Consider the following 19,307-nt stretch of genomic DNA (forward strand, 5'->3'; position numbering starts at 1 on the left):
CACCGACAACCGCTTCTCTGGCCATGCTGAGGCCACGTCCCACATACGGCAACTAGAAGGATGTGCAGCTATGACATACAACTATCTACTGGGGCTTTGGGGGAAAAAAATAAATAAATAAATAAAATTTAAAAAAAAAAAAATGGACTTAAAGACCAGAACGTATAAAATTACTAGAAGAAAACAGGGAAGAAGCTCCTTGACATTGGTCTTGGTAATGATTTTTTGGATATGACACCAAAAGTGCAAGCAACAAAAGCAAAAATAAACAAGTGGGACCACATCAAACTAAAAAGCTCCACACAGCAAAAAACCAATCAGCGAAATAAAAATGCCACCTATAGAATGGGAGAAAATATTTGCAAACCATCTATCTGATAAGGAGTTAATATCCAAAATATATAAGGAACTCATACAACTCAATAGCAAAAAAACAATCCAATTAAAAAATGGGCAAAAGACTTGAATAGACATTTTTCCAAAGAAGACATACAAATGACCAACAGGTGCATGAAAAGATGCTTGACATCACTAATCATCAGGAAAATGCAAATCAAAACCATAATGAGATATCACCTCACAACTGTTAGAATGGCTGTTATCAAAAAGACGAGACAAGTGTTGATGAGGCTGCAGAGAAAAGGGAACCCTTTTGTACTGTTGGTAGGAATGTAAATTGATACAGCCACTATGGAAAACTGTGTAGAGGTTTCTCAAAAAACTAAAAATAGAACTACTACATGATCCAGCAATCCCACATCTGGATATATATCCACAGGAAATGAAAACACTAGCTCGAAGAGATATCTGCACTCCTATGTTCATAGCAGTATTATTTACAATAGCCAAGACATGGAAACAACCTAAGCATCCATCAGCAGATGAATGGGTAAAGAAAATGTGAAACACACACACATAATGGAATATTATTCCACCATAAAAAAAAAAGGAAATCCTGCCTTTTGCAGTAACATGGAGGACCTTGAGGGCATTATGCTGGGTGAGATAAGTTGGACAGAGGAAGACAAATACTGCATGTCCTCACTCATATGCAGAATCTAAAAAAGCCGATTGAATTCATAGAAATAGAGATTAGAATGGTTGTTGTCAAGGGCTGGGAGGTGGGGCAAGTGGAGAGAGATTGGTCAAAGGGTACCAACTCGCAGCTATAAGATGAATAAGTTCTGAGGATCTAATGTACAGCATGGTGATTATAATTAATTGTATTGTATTGTGTACTGGAAAGTTAAGAGAGTAGATCTTAAATATCACCACACACACAAAAAATGGTAATTAAGTGAGAGGATGGAGGTGTTAACTTACCTTATTGTGTTAATCATTTTGCAATATACATGTGTATCAAATCACCGCATTGTACACCTTAAACTTACATATGTTATATGTCAGTAATATCTCAGTGAACCTGGGGGGAAGAAAAGACCATAGGAAATACCCAAAGAGATGATGGGGACTACATTTGGATGACAAATCAAAGGATTTCTTTTTTCCACCTGTCTTAATAATTTCCTGTGTTTTCAACATTTTTATAATGAGACTATATTCAAGATGATATATTTAATCACTGAAAATGAGGGGAAAATGTGATTTAAGAAATCTGACTTGTTTTGGGGCAGGCCCCATGGCCTAGTGGTTAAGTTTGGCGCACCCTGCTTTGGTGGCCTGGGTTTGTGGGTTCGGATCCCAGAGGCCAACCTACACCACTTGTCAGCCATGCTGAGGTGGTGACCCACATACAAAATAGAGGAAGAGTGGCACAGTTGTTAGCTCAGGGACAATCTTCCTCAAGCAAAAAGAAGATTGGCGGTGCATGTTAGCTCAAGGGAAATCTTCCTCAGCAAAAAAAAAAAAAAAGAAAAGCAATCTGACTTGTTTTGTGTTATACATGGACCATTATATTGGTAACTTACCTTGATTCTGGTTCTGTTTTTACAACTAACTCGTTATATAACTTTTATAACTTGTTATGTGACCCTGAGTAAATAATTTCCTTTCTCTTGGCCTCAGTTTCCTCATTCATAAAATGTGAGGCTTAGGCTAGATAGTTTTCCTATTTTATTCTTAGAAGTTAAAAAATACTGATGACATTTACTAACACTAATTGTGATGTATTATTGTCAAAGAATGTAGTTCATTTGAGGAAGAAGATCCCCAATTATTTCAGGTTTGTTTAAACCTCTAAAATTATACCTCCCCATAGTATTATGATTTCTTTTTCAATATATTTTTATTTAACTGTGGTACAAGCTTATGTGTACTGCTGCATTTATCTTAAGTGAACCTTTGGTAGATTTCATGACTTGTACTGTTTTCAGGGTTATTTCATGGTCTGAATTTGTGTGATCACAAATCACATTTGTGTGATATCCTGACCTGAAATATAAACTGACTCATGATCCTTATGTAGGGAATTTCTGTTCCAGAGCAAGGATAACCAAGGAATATGGATGAAAATCATAGGTAATAGCAGAGCTCAGAGGGTCATTGCTTAGATGTGCTTATTCTGTGTTTCATGAAAAGCTAGGAAAAGTTCGAGTTTAAAGAGGGATTTAGGTGGAGAAAGCCACATTTTGAAGTTGGGATAGAACCAGAATATGCACAAAAACCCCCCAGAGAATCATCATTTTAAAAATTTTCCTTAAAAGTAGAAAATCTTTTGATTCTCTTGAGATCCTTGAATCTTAGTGGTGGTTCATTCATCAAAGTTATCACTGGTAATGGGGAAAGATTTGCTAACCCAGATGTGTCTTACTCCTTTTCCTTTTCCTCCTAGGCAGCGATCATTAGTAGGGTTCAATGTAGGATTGTGGCTTTGGATCTTCGAGGTCATGGTGAGTAAAGTTCTTACTTAGTCACTGACTCAATGACATATTTGCCAAGCCCTTTGAATAGTGTTAAATATGGCAAATTTCAGTGTAGCCTTAAAATAACCTGGTCTGTTCCATTTGGGCATTCCGAGAGAAATCCTAGCTTTCAGTTTTTATAAATATTTTATAAACATACCTACACATGTATATATATTTGTTGTTATTTATCTAAGAAAATGTCCTTTAATGTAGCCAAATTCTGATGCTGGTGATGTATAAGGAATGTGGATAAATCTTTGCTAGGCTATTGTAATTATCCTCCTTAGGGTGGCCAACTATAAAGATGCATCTGTAACATAGGAAATCCTTGCTAAGCCCAATTATAAAGTCCCCATTTCATTGGGGACAATTATACAATTATAAAGTCCCCATTTCATTGTCCAAAAGTGAGATTTTTGAAAGAGACTACTTTTGCTTTTATAATTCCTATCCTTGGGAATTTTATTTTTAAAATATTTTCTTTTTAGGTGAAACAAAAGTCAAAAATTCTGAAGACCTCTCTGCAGAAACAATGGCAAAGTAAGTAATCTAATATTGTTTATACATCACCTGGCTTCCATTACAGTTATAAATAGTAGTATAACTTTATCACTCTCATGGTAAGATTGTTGGACAATAATTACCACAGAGAAAATTTTACTTCTGTTCTCTTTCCTCTATCTGGTGTCTCCTTACTATATAATCTTGAAAGAAACCTCTGTGTTTATTGGTATATTCAATGTGATGGTCAGAACATAAAGCACTTGAAAATTTTTTGAGGCACAGTTTAGTTTGTGTTGACTTATGAAAAGCTTTTTTCTGTTGACAGAGTTGAATAGAATCTGGTTATCTATTGGGGACCCACGCTTGGAAAAGTAGTTGTATGCAAGAGATGCTGTGAGATGTTCTTAAGGTATCCTGCTTACATGCTTTGTCCAACTTCATAGTAAGACAGGAACAGGGTATTAAAGAATAACTAATTATACCCTGGACCTCAAAGTAAAAGATGGGTGTAGCATCTACAGTGGCTCTCAAACCTGGTCACTCATCAGAATCATGTGAAAAATGATTAAAATACAAATGATTTGGCCTACCCCAGACCTACTGAATTAGCACTTCTACCAGTGGGATCTGGGCATTTATATTTAGCTAAAGCTCTATAAAGGAATTTGATGCAGCCAGTCCTATGAATGGTGTTTGGGAGCTGCTATCCTATGCTGTAAACAGGATTCTTCTAACTACCCTCCTTTAATACATGCTCTCTCATGTACTTAATATATGCTCTCTCAAGTATTTGACCAACTTTGGCTAAAAATATCTTATCCTTTATTTACTTTAGCAGCTTTAATCTGAGTAAACTGTTTCCCTTCAGAACCCAAACTCATGTGGCCATAATTTTATTGGTATAGTAGGTGCTATTACTGTTAGGCTTTATTAAGTATAAATTAAGCATGTATCAAGAATAAGTAATTAATTTAATTAAGTTATTTATTTTAATTATTCTACAGCATTAATTCTGAAGTGTAGATATTATCAATTTTTTACCAATGAGGAAACTAGCTCAGATAGGTTGAATAACTGTATGAGGTCACACAGTTAGTAGACCAGAATTGTGGTCATTCAACTATAGTACTTGGCAGAGAGAGAGAGAAATAAGAATGTATGAGTACCATTCCATTCGGTGAACATACGCCTGAGAAACTACGAAAAGGGAGCCACAAATCTGTTTCCTTAGTTGTTCCTAATGCTTTTGTAATGTGAGAAGAATAAAGCCTGGGGCTGGCCCGGTGGCGCAAGCAGTTTAGTGTGTGCGCTCCGCTTCGGCGGCCCGGGGTTCGCAGGTTCGGATCCTAGGCGCGCACCAACGCACCGCTTGGTAAGCCATGCTGTGGTGGCGTCCCATATAAAGTAGAGGAAGATGGGCACAGATGTTAGCTCAGGGCCGCTCTGCCTCAAGAAAAAAGGGGAGGAATGGCATCGGATGTTAGCTCAGGGCTAGTCATCCTCACAGAAAAAAAAAAAAAAAAAAGAAGAAAGCCTGAAATAATCAAGCATGTTAGTGATAACTATAGAAAGATTTGTGAATGATTTTTAAGGCTTTAAAGGGTTTCTCGACTGTTGACAAAAAGGTGAAATACATCATCTAAGTGGCCAGGCAGCCAGACAAAGGGTGATGATGGCTTGGCTGACATTCTAGAGGAAACTGAAGAATTAATTATTAATTAATGTATTACATTAATACATTAATGTATTAATACATTAATTAATAATTAATACATTATTGGCTAATAATGTATCAGTTTGGGACAATCAGGAGAGAGAAATTCTAACAGGGAAAGTTTTTTTTTTGTGAGGAAGATCAGCCCTGTGCTAACATCTGCCAATCCTCCTCTTTTTTTGCTGAGGAAGACTGGCCCTGAGCTAACATCTGTGCCCATCCTCCCCCACTTTATATGGGACGCTGCCACAGCATGGCTTGCCAAGCAGTGCATCGGTGCGCGCCTGGGATCTGAAGCGGCAAACCCCGGGTCCCCGCAGCAGAGCGCACACACTTAACTGCTTGTGCCACCGGGCCGGCCCCATTTTTATTTTTTATTTACTTTTTATTTTCTTTTTTGTGAGGAAGATCAGCTCTGAGCTAATATCCGTGCTAATCCTCCTCTTTTTGCTGAGGAACACTGGCTCTGAGCTAACATCTATTGCCAATCCCCCTCCTTTTTTTTTCCCCAAAGCCCCAGTAGATAGTTGTATGTCATAGTTGCACATCCTTCTGGTTGCTGTATGTGGGACGTGGCCTCAGCATGGCCGGAGAAGCGGTGCATCGGTGCGTGCCCGGGATCCGAACCCAGGCCGCCAGCAGCGGAGTGCGCGCACTTAACCGCTAAGCCATGGGGCCAGCCCAGGGAAAGTTTAATGTAAAGATTTATTGACTGTGACAAGGGATTGGAGTCATGAGGAATTGGCTAGTAAGAAGTAAAGAAAACGCTAAAGAATACAGGGTTGCTTAACTTGACTGTAGGAATCGTTTCACAATGTGTATGTATATCAAATCATCACATTGTACACTTTAAATATATTACAATTTTATTTATCAATTTACCTCAGTGAAACTAGAAAAAATTTCATAAAAAGAAAGAAAGAATACAGGAATAGCCGAGGTAAGAAGCAGCCACTATCCCTTTGGGCTTGAGATAGAACACTGATGGAAGAGGTTGAGATCTCGACCTTGTTGGAACGGGCATGACTATGGTTTACTGAAGGCAGAGAAGTCACTTTGATGCCATATTGGCAGAACTTGCTAGAAATCTGCCCTGTAGGGTGCAGGGGAAGCTGTTCACAGGGCCATATCTAACCAAAGGCACTCTGCAACAAAAATATTGGGAGCGGAGGAGTGATGTCAGCATCATGGCTGAGTGAGCTTTCCAGTAAACTCTTCCCCCGATAAGATACAACAAAAGGGTCAAGCATAGACCAACAAGAGACACTTACACTGCACAGAGAGACATTGGAAAAACCCACACTGCTGCACATCTGAGAGTGGACATGCTGGGGCCCCCAGAGGAAGTGGGGAGAGGTAAGGAGAAATCTTCTCCCTCCCTACCAGATCGGCTACTTGGGTCGCGCAGCTCCCAGAGAGAGGGGACGAGTGGCCCTCTGCAGGGAAACCGTAGCTCTTCAAGCTCTCTCAGCCAGTGAGAAACTCCACACAGAGGACTCAAACTGCTGCAGGGGTGCCATCAACATCTGAGCACCCCGGGAGAGTGGATAACGAGGGGTGAATGAGAAGCCACCCCGCCCCGAGACCCAGCAGGCAAGGGAGAGAGCCCCTTGTCCCCCGCATGCCCGACACTGCAGCTCAGCTGACCAGTCTGATCAGCCCCGGCGGAGTGCAGGCGGCCCGCGGCGGAGTAGCCAGGGTGGAGCCTGGGCGGCCCGCGGCAGCGGAACAGCCAAGGTGGAGCGGAGTGCAGTTGGCCTGTGGCAGCAGAATGGCCACAGCAGAGCACAGGGGGTTCAGATTACACAGCCCTTGACTCCCACACAGTGACGGCAGGTGGAAACTGCAACCAGATATTTCCAGGATGAGGAAAAACAAAGGCAATACAGCAACCACGATGCAAAAGTACATTAAATTGCCAGACCAGAAGGAAAATGACAAGCACCCAGAAATCAACCCTAAGGCACAGAAATCCATAACCTAAATGACAGAGAATTCAAAATAACTATCATAAAAAAGCTCAATGAAATACAAGAAAACACAGATAAACAAGTCAACGAGATAAGGAGTTTCTTCACAAAAGAGATTGAAATCATAAAGAAAAAGCAATCAGTATTGATGGAAATGAAGAATACAATGGAGGAGATAAAGGAGAATATGGAATCTTTAAAGAACAGAGCTGACAATATGGAGGAAAGAATTAGCATTATAGAGCATAGGAATACAGATATGCTCCACATGGAGGAAGAGAGAGAACTAAGACTAAAAAGAAATCAAGAAAGTCTCTGAGAAATATCTGACTCAATTAGGAAATGTAACATAAGAATTATAGGTATTCCTGAGGGAGAAGAGAGGGAAAGAGGAACAGAGAACCTATTCAAGGAAATAATAGCTGAGAACTTCCCAAATCTGGGGAAGGAGCAGGAAATACCAGTAAGTGAAGCCAACAGGTCACCTAAATATGTGAACAGGCAAAGGCCCACTTGACGGCATATAGTAGTAAAACTGGCAAAGGTCAATGACAGAGAAACAATATTAAGGGCAGCTAGACAAAAACAAAGAATAACGTACAAAGGAACTCCCATCAGGCTCTCAGTGGATTTCTCAACAGAAACTTTAGAGGCTAGGAGAAACTGGAATGATATATTCAAAATACTGAAAGACAAAAACTTTCAGCCAAGAATACTCTATCCAGCAAAAATATCCTTCAAATATGATGGAGAAATAATAACTTTCCCAGATAAACAAAAGCTAAGGGAGTTCATAGCCACGACACCACGACTTCAAGAAATGCTCAAGAAGGGCCTCAGGCCTGAAACAAAGAAGAGAAAGGGAATACAAAGCTTGGAGCAAGGAGAAAAATAAGTAGACAAATTCAGAAAAATAGTAGATCTTCACTGGAATAGGATAGCAACCACTTAAATACCAAAATCAAAGATCAAAGGAAGGAAGTCATCAAAAATAAATATAACCTCATCACTTTAAACACACACCCACAACACAAGATAGAATAAGTTGTGACAAGAATAACTTAGAAGGGGAAGAGGAAAGAGATCGAATGGACTTAATAAAAGCGAATGAGAGGCCATCAGATAATGGACTATCTCATACACAAGATTTTTTATACAAACCTCAAGGTAACCACTGAACAAATAATCAGAACAAAATCACATAAGATAAATAAAGAGAACACTAAAAGAATCATAAGACAGAACAACCAAACTGAACTGGCAGGCTGAAACACATGGGACAAGAAACAAAGGAAATGCAAAAGAAAATAAGCAATAAAACAGCAACATTAAGCCCTCATATATCAATAATTACACTAAATGAAGATGGATTGAACTCTCCAATCAAAAGACACAGAGTGGCAGGATGGATTAAAATGCAAGACCCAACAATATGCTGCCTCCAGGAAACACATCTCAGCTCTAAAGACAAACACAGGCTCAGAGTGAAAGGATGGAAGACCATACTCCAAGCTAATGGCAAACAAAAGAAAGCAAGTGTTGCCATACTCATATCAGACAAAGTAGACTTCAAGATAAAACAGTTTAAGAGAGACAAAGAGGGGCAATATATAATGATAAAAGGGACACTCCACCAAGAAGACATATCAATTATAAATATATATGCACCCAACACAGGAGCACCAAAGTACATAAAGCAACTATTAACAAACCTAAAAGGAGATATTAACAACAACACAATAATAGTAAGGGATCTTAATACCCCACCTACGTCAATGGATAGATCATCCAGACAAAAAAATCAATAAAGAAACAGTGGACTTATAGGAAAAACTGGACGAGATGGACCTAGTAGACATATACAGAGCACTCCATCCAAAAACAGCTGACTACACATTCTTCTCAAGTATGCATGGAACATTCTCAAGGATAGACCATATGTTGGGAAACAAGTGAAGTCTCAATAAATTCAACAAGATTGAAATCATAACAAGCATTTTTTCAGATCATAATGCTACGAAACTGGAAATCAGCCACAAGAAAAAAATTGGGAAAGTGACAAAGATGTGGAGATTAAACAACATGCTACTGAACAACCAGTGGATCATTGATGAAATTAAAGGAGAAATAAAAAAATATCTGGAAACAAATGAAAATGAAAATATGCCATACCAACTCATATGGGATGCAGCAAAAGCAGTCCTGAGAGGGAAATTCATAGCAATACAGGCCCACCTCAACAAATAAGCAACCTTAAATTACACCTAACAGAACTAGAAAAAGAAGAACAAACAAAGCCCAAAGTCAGCAGAAGGAGAGAAATAATAAAAATTAGAGCAGAAATAAATGAAATTGAGACCAAAAAAACAGTAGAAAGGATTAATGAAACAAAGAGTTGGTTCTTTGAGAAGATAAACAAAATTGACAAACCCTTACCCAGACTTACTAAAAAAAAAAGAGAAAAGACTCAAATAAATGAAATTATAAATGAAAGAAGAGAAATTACAATGGATACCACGGAAATACAAAGGGCTTAAGAGAATACTATGAGAAAATATATGCCAACAAATTGGACAATCTAGAAGAAATGGATAAATTCTTAGACTCATACAACCCCCAAAACTGAACCAAGAAGAAATAGAGAACCTGAATAGACCAATCACAAAGAAAGAGATTGAAATAGTAATCAAAAACCTCCCAAAAAATAAAAGTCCAGGACCAGACGGCTTCTCCAATGAATTTTACCAAACATTCAAAGAAGATCTAACACCCATCCTTCTCAAACTATTCCAAAAAATAGAGGAAGATGGAACACTTCCTAACTCATTCTGCGAGGCCAACATCACCCTGATACCAAAGCGAGACAAAGACAATACAAAAAAGGAAAATTATAGGCCAATATTGGTGATGAATATAGATGCAAAAGTCCTCAACAAAATATTGGCAAACCGAATACAGCAATACATTAAAAAGATCATACACCATGATCAAGTGGGATTTATACCAGGGACACGGATGGTTCAACATCCGCAAATCAATCAACGTGATACACCATATCAACAAAACGAGGAATAAAAACCACGTGGTCATCTCAGTAGATGCAGAGAAGGCATTTGACAAGATCCAACATCCAGTTATGATAAAAACTCTCATCAAAATTGGTATAGAAGGAAAGTTCCTCAACATAATAAAGGCTATTTATGACAGACCCACGGCCAACATCATACTCAACAGGGAAAGTCTGAAAGCCATTCCTCTGAGAACAGGAAGGAGACAAGGCTGCCCACTCGCACCATTCTTATTTAGCATAGTTCTGGAGGTTTTGGCCAGAGCAATTAGGCAAGAAAAAGAAATCCAAATAGGCAACGAGAAGTGAAACTCGCACTATTTGCAGACGACATGATTTTATATATAGAAAACCCTAAAGAATCCATTGGAAAACTATTAGAAATAATCAACAACTACAGCAAAGTCGCAGGGTACAAAATCAACCTACAAAAATCAGTTGCATTTCTGTATGCTAATAACGAACTAACAGAAAGAGAGCTCAAAATGATAATACCATTTACAATTGCATCAAAAAGAGTAAAATGTCTAGGAATAAATCTCACCAAGGAAGTGAAAGACCTATACAATGAAAACTACAAGACATTATTGAAAGAAATCAATAAAGACATAAAGAAATGGAAAGATATCAGATGCACATGGATTGGAAGAAGAAACATAGTTAAAATGTTGGGAGTGGAGGAGTGACTTTAAAATGTCTATATTACCTAAAGCACTTTCACTGTCACAGTTAATCCTCAAAGCAATCCAGTATAGTAAATGATATTCTTATCCTCTTTTTATGAATGTTGAAACTCTATTTGAGAGATTAATAACTAACCCAAGTCCACATGGTAAAAAATAAACTGAGGTTGCAATTCATCTTGTGACTGCAAACTTCACTACATTATAATGCTTAATAAAATTGTTTTCCTGTTTTATAGATGGGGAAACTGAGGTATACAGCAGTTAAATGATTTGTCCAGAGTTTCAAGCTTAGGTTTAAAATAAAGGTATATGTTTATGTAATTATACTAAATGTGTAGAACAGTGAAAGTGTTATGTAAAGAAAAATCAGAAAATTTGGGTTCATAGTCCTTAAATTGCCTTTTATCAGAAGAGCTAGATGTGTGGCTGCATGTATAGATATTGGGGGGCATGTTAGGTAGGAGATTTACATAGGTACATTTGCAAGATGGCCCAGTAGACCTTTACAGTCCTAGAACTATTAGTTACAGACCAAAGGAAGAAGTTAGTAAAGAAAGCTATTTTTATAGTATCGTCAGAGAGCGTTCCCAGCTTTTTTTCCTTCTCTTTGCAGAGATGTCGGCAATGTGGTTGAAGCCATGTATGGGGACCTCCCTCCTCCAATTATGCTTATTGGACATAGCATGGGTGGTGCCATTGCTGTCCACACAGCATCATCCAACCTGGTGCCAAGCCTCCTGGGTCTGTGCATGATTGATGTTGTGGAAGGTAAGTTTTCTTAGTGCTGACCAAATCAAAATCTTTTGACTTATAAGAAACATCCATGGTAAACTATTGTTATCTTGTTTTAATTTATTGTTGATTTCACTCATCTTAAAAGTATGTCCCTCTGTCTTTTATATCTTCCTCTTAATGTTACTTTATGGCAAAAGCATTCCAAGTATTTTTTTTTTATCGAGATAAAATTAACATAACTTTGTATTAGTTTGAGGTGTATAACATGATTCAATATGTGTATATATTGCGAAATGATCACCACAATATGTCTGGTTAACATCCATCACCACACATAGTTATAAATTTTTTTTCTTGTGATGAGAACTTTTAAGATTTATTCTCTTAACAACTTTCAGATTTACAGTACAGTATTATTAACTATAGTCACCATGCTGTGTAGTCACAATGTTTGTACCTTTTGACACGTTCACCCGTTTTGCCCACACCCCACATTAGATAACAATTTTCCATGTCATCAGAAAATCTTCATAAATATCTTTTATGGCTATATAATATTTCACTTGTATGTATGTCTCATCATTTTATTTAACATTTAAAAAGAAGCTGCCGTGTCTTTTATGACCAGCCTCAGAAGTCACACTACTGCTTATATAAATCAGTCCTATTCAATGTGGTGGGACTACACAAGGAAGTGAATACCAGGGGGCAGAAATCACTGGAGGCCGTCTTGGAAGCTGGCTATCACATCAGTCTTCTGAATTTTCTTAACCTACGTCTTTTTTCCCCTAAGCATCACTGAATTCTGCTATCATTGAGAGCAGATGTATACAGTTGACCCAGTAAGTGTAAATGCTCAGAATATTTTAAGTGCTGTGGTTAACATTTTTGTTTAACTTCTAGGTACAGCCATGGATGCACTTAATAGCATGCAGAATTTCTTACGTGGCCGTCCTAAAACCTTCAAGTCTCTGGAGAATGCCATTGAATGGAGGTAACCCACAAATCTATAGTCTATATTTTAAATGTTTGATTATAGCTTTCCTTTTTCATCAGCTCAAGCGTTAAGTTCAAAGGAATCGTTCAGTTTCCAAGCCTTAGCTTTATTGTAATATCATGTGTGGAAAGATTTATGTAAGGAGCAGAATTTTTTTTTTTAGTATTTCAAATGTTTCAGACTTAGCTCAGTTTTCTAAAACCCATCCTTTTTCCAATACACTATAGTACCTTCTAGAATCTTAGTAATTATGGATCATCTGCTGTCTGGCTGTTCCCATCTCTAAGGTGAGAGTTTGGACTAAATGAGACTCTAAGGCCTCTTCTACCTCTGATGTTCCATGGTTCTAGATTCACTTTCTTTGTTCCAGAGAAAATGATGGAGAAACAGAGCATGGATGTAGGTTCCTTTCTCAGTTTTTATTTGGGTTTTGGGTAAATAAAAACCCTTTGGGTAAATAATTTTCGTAAAGACCACTGACAGACTTGACTATGGCTTCACTTAAGTAAAGGCTGTTCAGTCATTAAATTATTCATTAATTCAATCAATTATTTGATTAAATGTTTATTAAATGCTTACTTTGTGCTAAAGGGTGAAGATTCAGAGATGAGCGAAAGGCTATCCCTCCCCCAAGGAGATCAGTCTTGGGATAAAGTATCTTCATTATACTGTCTTCCTACCTATTCTTCAAAATCCATCTCCAGTCCCTTCTTCAGAACCCTTTCTTTAACTCCTCTAAACCACCCAGATCACTCCTCAGTAAAATTTCTAGAGACCTTTAAGACTATATTATTTTGTACTATTTACCCCTTAAGTCTTCTGATCCTCCCTTAAGGGATATGCTTATATTGTTAATTTTCGTACATCAAAGGGCAGAAGCTATTCTCTATTTCTTTGGTACTTTCATATAGCATATAGCATACTGCTGGCTGCCCTAACAGGCAGAACATATCTATTAACTGAATCAGAGATATCAAGTGGAAATTAAGGACCTGGTAAATACATCCTAGGAAATTTTCCTGGGACAGAGGTTCTCATGCCAGATGTGGCTTGCCAGAATGATGTTGGTGTTTGGTGGGGTCACTTCTACCACCCCTTGTTCACACTACCATGATGCAGTATTCCTTTTCTCTCAGAAGCACCAAAGATCGCTCCATCTTGGGCAGCACAGTGTTGAGAATGCAGCTGCTGCTGGCTCAACATGTACCTCGGGCACCCTGCCTACTTCCCCCGTAACAACTAGTGAGAAAATTATTCCAAATAACTTTTTAGATTTTTTCAGTACACATTTTTTTAGTATGTAAGATGTGTCAGTACCTGATCTAAGAACTGGGATGAATCAGGCTTAGTTCCTATCATCAAAAACTATGGATACAAACAAGTAAACATAAACACAACACAGTGAAGGAAGCATAGGAGGTACAGAAGATAGGTACCCAATCCAGCCTAGAGGTCATGGTGGGCCTTCTCTTAAAGGAGGTAGAGTCTTGATTCTATTGCTGGATGCAGGATAAGTGTTCTGTTGTTGAATGTTAAAATGTTCTGGATTCTATGAGAGCCACTGATTTTTAGAACCTACTTTCAGAGCCTGAGACTCAGAAAGAATACTATGAAATATTTGGTAATATTGTTTTGTACTCTGCTGGATATCTGAATTGAGTTTATGACTCATAGCCATTTTGGCTATTCTAGATTAAAAAAAAAAAAAAAGATGCTGAAATAAGGCCAGCCTATTTAATTCAGTAACAATTTAAAGTGAAGTGAACTTGCCTTTGCTCTCTTGGTCATCCTAATGAGAGGCACTAGGGTATAGTCTTTAAGAGCCTGGGCTTTGAAGTTGGACAGATAATGGATTTGCATCTCAGTTCCACCACTCTGGCTGCTCTGAGGAAAACAGAATAGGGGAAAGAGTGGGGAGTGGGGGTGATAACGGAAGTGGGAAATTGTTTAGGAGACAGTTGTAGTAGTATAGGAGAGTAATGAAGGTAAGCACAGAGTAGGATGGCAACAGAGGAAGTAATGTGGTCACATTTGGAATGTATTTTGAAGGTAGAACTGACAGGACTGCCTAATGAATTGGATGTTGGGGGAGAGACTGAGGCACAGCGCTCAAGGATGACTTCTAGGTTTTTAGCCCAAGAAATTGGGTGAATAGTAGAGACAAAGAGAAGTAGATTTGGGAGTGGGTAAGGGGCAGGGAATAAGGATTTTTGTTTGGATAAGCAGAAATGCTTATTATACATCTAAGTGGAAATGTTAAGTAGGCACTTGTATATATATACTAGTTAGAAGAGGTTGAGCTAGAGATAAATTGGAGAATCATCACATAGATAATATTTAAAGCCATAAGACTGAATGCAATCCCCTAGGGATTTAATGTTGATAGAAAAAGGATCAAAGAACTGAGCCTTGAGATACTCCACAATATTTAGAGCTTGGGAAGAAGAGAAAGATCCAACAAAGAAAACTGAAAAGGCACTGAAAAGTTGGTGAGATAGAAGGAAAACCAGGAGAGTATAGCAAGTGTTTATAGAAGGAGGGAGAGAACATCGGTGTCAAATGCTACTGAGAGATCAACTAAGGTGAAGACTAGGAAATGACCGTTAGAATTGGCATGATGGAAGTGACCTTGACCAAGGAAATCTCAGAAAATAAGTGGGAGATAAAAACCTGCTATAAGTTGGGGATATGAAAGGATGGGAAGTAACAAAGTGGAGAAGACAAGTAAGGTTAACTTTTTTGAGAAGTTTTGTTGTATAGGAGAGCAGAGAAATGGGTAGTATCTAGTAGTGAATGTGGGGTTGAGAATGTTTTTAAAGGCTAGAGAATGTTTTTAAAGGATGTTTTATAATATCTACTAGAGAGAAAAAAATGATGACACAGGAGAGACAGCATAACTAAAGGAAACAAGGTCTTGATAAGCAAGAGGGGATGGGAACCAGTGCCTAAGGTTGGCCTTGAATAGGAACAGAGATATTTCATATATTAAACAGTCATCAAGGCAGAGTATATGATTACAAGCACTGGTAGGCTTATAGATTCACTTAGTGGTAGAAAAATGAAGTAGTCGTTCTGATTGCTTCTGTTTATCATTAAAATAAGAAACAAAGTCATTATCTAAGCGGGGGTGCACTTTAAAATTTTACATGAATTTTTAAGCTAAAAAATGAGATTTAAAAAAATGTGTTCTGGTGGCCTGCTTCAGATGGTGTATCCTGGGACATGCACTAGTTTTGCTTGGCTCTTAGGTGTACTAAAGTAGACAACTCTCAGAAGACTAATCTATTAAGATGGAGTCTAAGCTCTTAAGCTCTATAGCATGCATTGCAAGGCCCTCTAGGAGCTAGCCCCTGCCTAGCCTATTCTGTCACACTCCCCCTTTGCTCTCTGCTGCTTCTCCTTGCACTTAGTCCTCTAAAATCCTCATCCTGCTGACGTTTTTACATTACAGTGCCTTCTTTCACAATGTGCCCTCTGCCTGTGATGCTCTGACCACCCTCCTTTATCTTCCCCTTTACTTCTTATTTTCAATCTTCAGTTTAGGCAGAACATTTGGGAAGACTCCTCTAACCTCATTCAGAATAAAGTGATTCCTTTGAACCTTGCCTTAATACTTTAAAATTATCTGTTTATGTTTCTTTCTCCCCACTGAATTATATACCTCTTGAGCACAGGCCTGGCACATAGTATCCTCTTGGTAAATATTTGCAGAACTGAATACTTACTTTTTACTACTTGGCTTATAGCCATAATAACCAAGTGGGAAGTGATGGTAATCTCCATAGTAAGCTACATTGGTAACCACAGCTTTTTAGTAGGTCCCACAGAATCTGCAGAATTATTCATTTGACCCTAGTGACATGATAAGATGGATGTTAAATAACCTCTTTCCCTTCTCACTTTTCTCTTCTAGTGTGAAGAGTGGCCAGATTCGAAATCTGGAGTCTGCTCGTGTCTCAATGGTTGGCCAAGTAAAACAGTAGGTCTTATTTTTCCCCCTTGGGCTGGTTAGAGACTGAAGCATGGTGAGGGAATTACAGATTGCTTATTTTTCATACACCTCTCCTGCCATCCTGATGAATACTTTCATTAATTCAGGTAATTTTTACAAATGAGCTCAGCTGGGCCAGCTGTATAGATTTTCTCTTCTTTTTTCTTTCAGTTTTTTTGAAGAAATACCAAAGCCAAATAATGTCTTCTATATAATACTGGATTACCTTATTAGCACAACTCTAGGTGTTAAAAGGTGAAGAATCCCAAAGAATGGACGTTAAAAATTAAATGTCCACTCTAGTGCTGGCAGCTACGGTTTCATTCTGGTTACAGTCTCCTTCTAAGCCAAACCTGGTTGTGAGGAAATTATAGTACAAAAGCTTAGCATAGCCTGAGTGAAAGCCAGATTCTAAGCTCACTAAGATTATTTAGGCCAGTTGGTCTTCCTGAATAGAGTTACATGAGTCCCGGACATTGCTATGTAGTCACAAAACCAGCGGAACAGACAGGTCACAGAGTTGATGAAAATGATAATGGCGTTTTTGAATGCCTGCTATTTGCCAGGCACTGTGCAAGGTATTTTACATACACTATCTCATTTTTAAAACCTTATATAATGGAAAATTTTCAGACATATAAAAATAGACTAATACAGTGAACCCTGGTGTAGCCATTGCCCATTTTCAACAATGTTAACTCATCACCAGTCATGTTTCATCTTTGTATTTTTTCCCCTAAGCACAAAATATTTTGAAACAAATTCCAGACAAATACATAATTTCCTCTATAAGATTTCAGTATGCTCTAAAACGTAAGGACACTTTAAACACAATCACAATACCATTATCACACCTAAAAAAATTAGCAATTCCTTAATGTCACCAGATGTCTATTCAGTATTCACATTTCTGATTGTCCCATAAATAATTTTTTTATAGTTCAAATTAGAATTACAATAAAGTAGTTACATAGCAGTTGATTGATATATCTCTTAAGTATCTTTTAATCTATAGGTTCCACTTCTATCTCTGTCATTTTTTTTCCTTGCAATTTAATTTGTTGAGGAAACTTGGTTCTTTGCCTACTAGAATTTTCCACACTCTGAATTTGCTGATTGATTCCTCAAGGTGTAATTTAATATGTTCCTTTGTTCCCTGTATTGGTAAATTGTTAGTTAGATCCAGAGATTTGATCAAGTTCAGGTTTGTTTGTTGTTATTTTGGTTTTTTATTTGTTTGCAAGAATAGGTGGTATTGTGTACTGCCATCAGGAAGCACATAATGTCTGGTTGTCTCTTTTTTTGAATATTAGTAGACATGGATGATCATTACCTGGATTGGTTAATTCATTTGCACTATCTCATTTAATCCTTACAATACTTCTTTAAGGTAAGTATTGTTTTATAGGTGAGGAAATGGAAGTTCAGAAAGGTAATGTGACTTTCCGAGGATCACACAGCTAGTGAATGACAGAGCTCAGATTCAAACGCCTGTGTATTTGACTTCAAGGCCTATATTACGGATTTTGTGCCTGAAGGGGCAATTTGAGTAGTAATATCTGGCAGACACAATGCAGAGGCTTTGAGTAAGCTGTGAGACTGCCCACTTTTCAATGCCTAAATATTTGGAGATCTGACTTGTTTAAGCAGTGGTAAAACATTTTGTAAGGAAGTTACTTGGCAGGTAGTTCAATGATTTTAAAATTTTACTTAATCTGTAAACTTAAGTGGTGTTTTCTCTTAATATGTAAATCTGTGTATGTAAGAGTGTGTGTGTGGGGGCCAGCCCAGTGGCGCAAGTGGTTAAGTGTGCGTGCTCCACTGCAGCGGCCCGGGGTTCGCTGGTTCAGATCCCGGGCATGCACCGATGCACCACTTGTCAAGCCATGCTGTGGCGGCATCCCATATAAAGTGGAGGAAGATGGGCATGGATGTTAGCCCAGGGCCAGTTTTTCTCAGCAACAAGAGGAAGATTGGCAGATGTTAGCTCAGGGCCGATCTTCCTCACCAAAAAAAAAAAAAAAAAAGTGTGTGTGTGTGTTCATTGTCACATAGATATCAGCTGGAACCTTCCTTCCCTTCTTGATCTAGGTGAAATTCTCTTGAACCTCCCAATCATAGCTGTGAAAATCCAGAGCAAATGTTTTTTTATTTGTTATGCTACTTTGACCTATTTGTGAAACCTGTTGTACCTCAAGTTCCATAGAAAGCCCCCACTTAACAAAATACCTGTGACATATACTTCACTGAAGGTTTGGTAGAGGAGACAGAGAAGGAGAAGTTGTTTCTCTCTCTTTTTTTTTTTTTTTGGTGAAGAAGATTGGCCCTGAGCTAACGTCTGTTGCTAATCTTCCTCTTTTTTTAAAAAATTTTTTGTTTATTGCAGTAACATTGGTTTATAACATTGTATAAATTTCAGGTGTACATCATTATACTTCTATTTCTGCATAGATTACATCATGTTCACCACCCAAATACTAATTACAACCCATCACCACACACATGTGCCGAATTATCCCTTTTGCCCTCCTCCTTCCCCCCTTCCCCTCTGGTAACCACCAATCCAATCTCTGTCTCTATGTGTTTGTTTATTGTTGTTATTATCTACTACTTAATAAAGGAAATCATATGGTATTTGACCTTCTCCCTCTGACTTATTTCACTTTGCATAATACCCTCAATGTCCATCCATGTTGTCACAAATGGCTGGATTTCATTGTTTCTTATGGCTGAGTAGTATTCCATTGTGTAGATATACCACATCTTCTTTATCCATTCG

At 38.1% G+C, this 19,307-nt stretch overlaps 1 protein-coding gene across 2 annotated transcripts in view; it reads left to right on the forward strand.

The window, feature by feature from the left end:
• The window catches only part of PPME1 (protein phosphatase methylesterase 1), a 74,605-nt gene that overhangs the window by 31,592 nt on the left and 23,706 nt on the right, over positions 1 to 19,307 (forward strand). For both annotated transcript variants that reach the window (XR_015552691.1, XM_004433987.3), the window contains exons 4-8: positions 2,792 to 2,849; positions 3,353 to 3,404; positions 11,419 to 11,573; positions 12,444 to 12,534; positions 16,451 to 16,516. Coding sequence is in view for 1 of the 2 variants with exons in the window: in XM_004433987.3 (XP_004434044.1) it covers positions 2,792 to 2,849; positions 3,353 to 3,404; positions 11,419 to 11,573; positions 12,444 to 12,534; positions 16,451 to 16,516 (422 nt within the window). In the remaining variant the exon portion in view is untranslated. The remainder of the gene's footprint in view (positions 1 to 2,791; positions 2,850 to 3,352; positions 3,405 to 11,418; positions 11,574 to 12,443; positions 12,535 to 16,450; positions 16,517 to 19,307) is intronic.

This window comes from Ceratotherium simum, chromosome 7, assembly GCF_057802395.1.
Source record: "Ceratotherium simum simum isolate JZ-2026a chromosome 7, ASM5780239v1, whole genome shotgun sequence".
In the NCBI taxonomy this organism is placed as follows: Eukaryota; Metazoa; Chordata; class Mammalia; order Perissodactyla; family Rhinocerotidae; genus Ceratotherium; species Ceratotherium simum.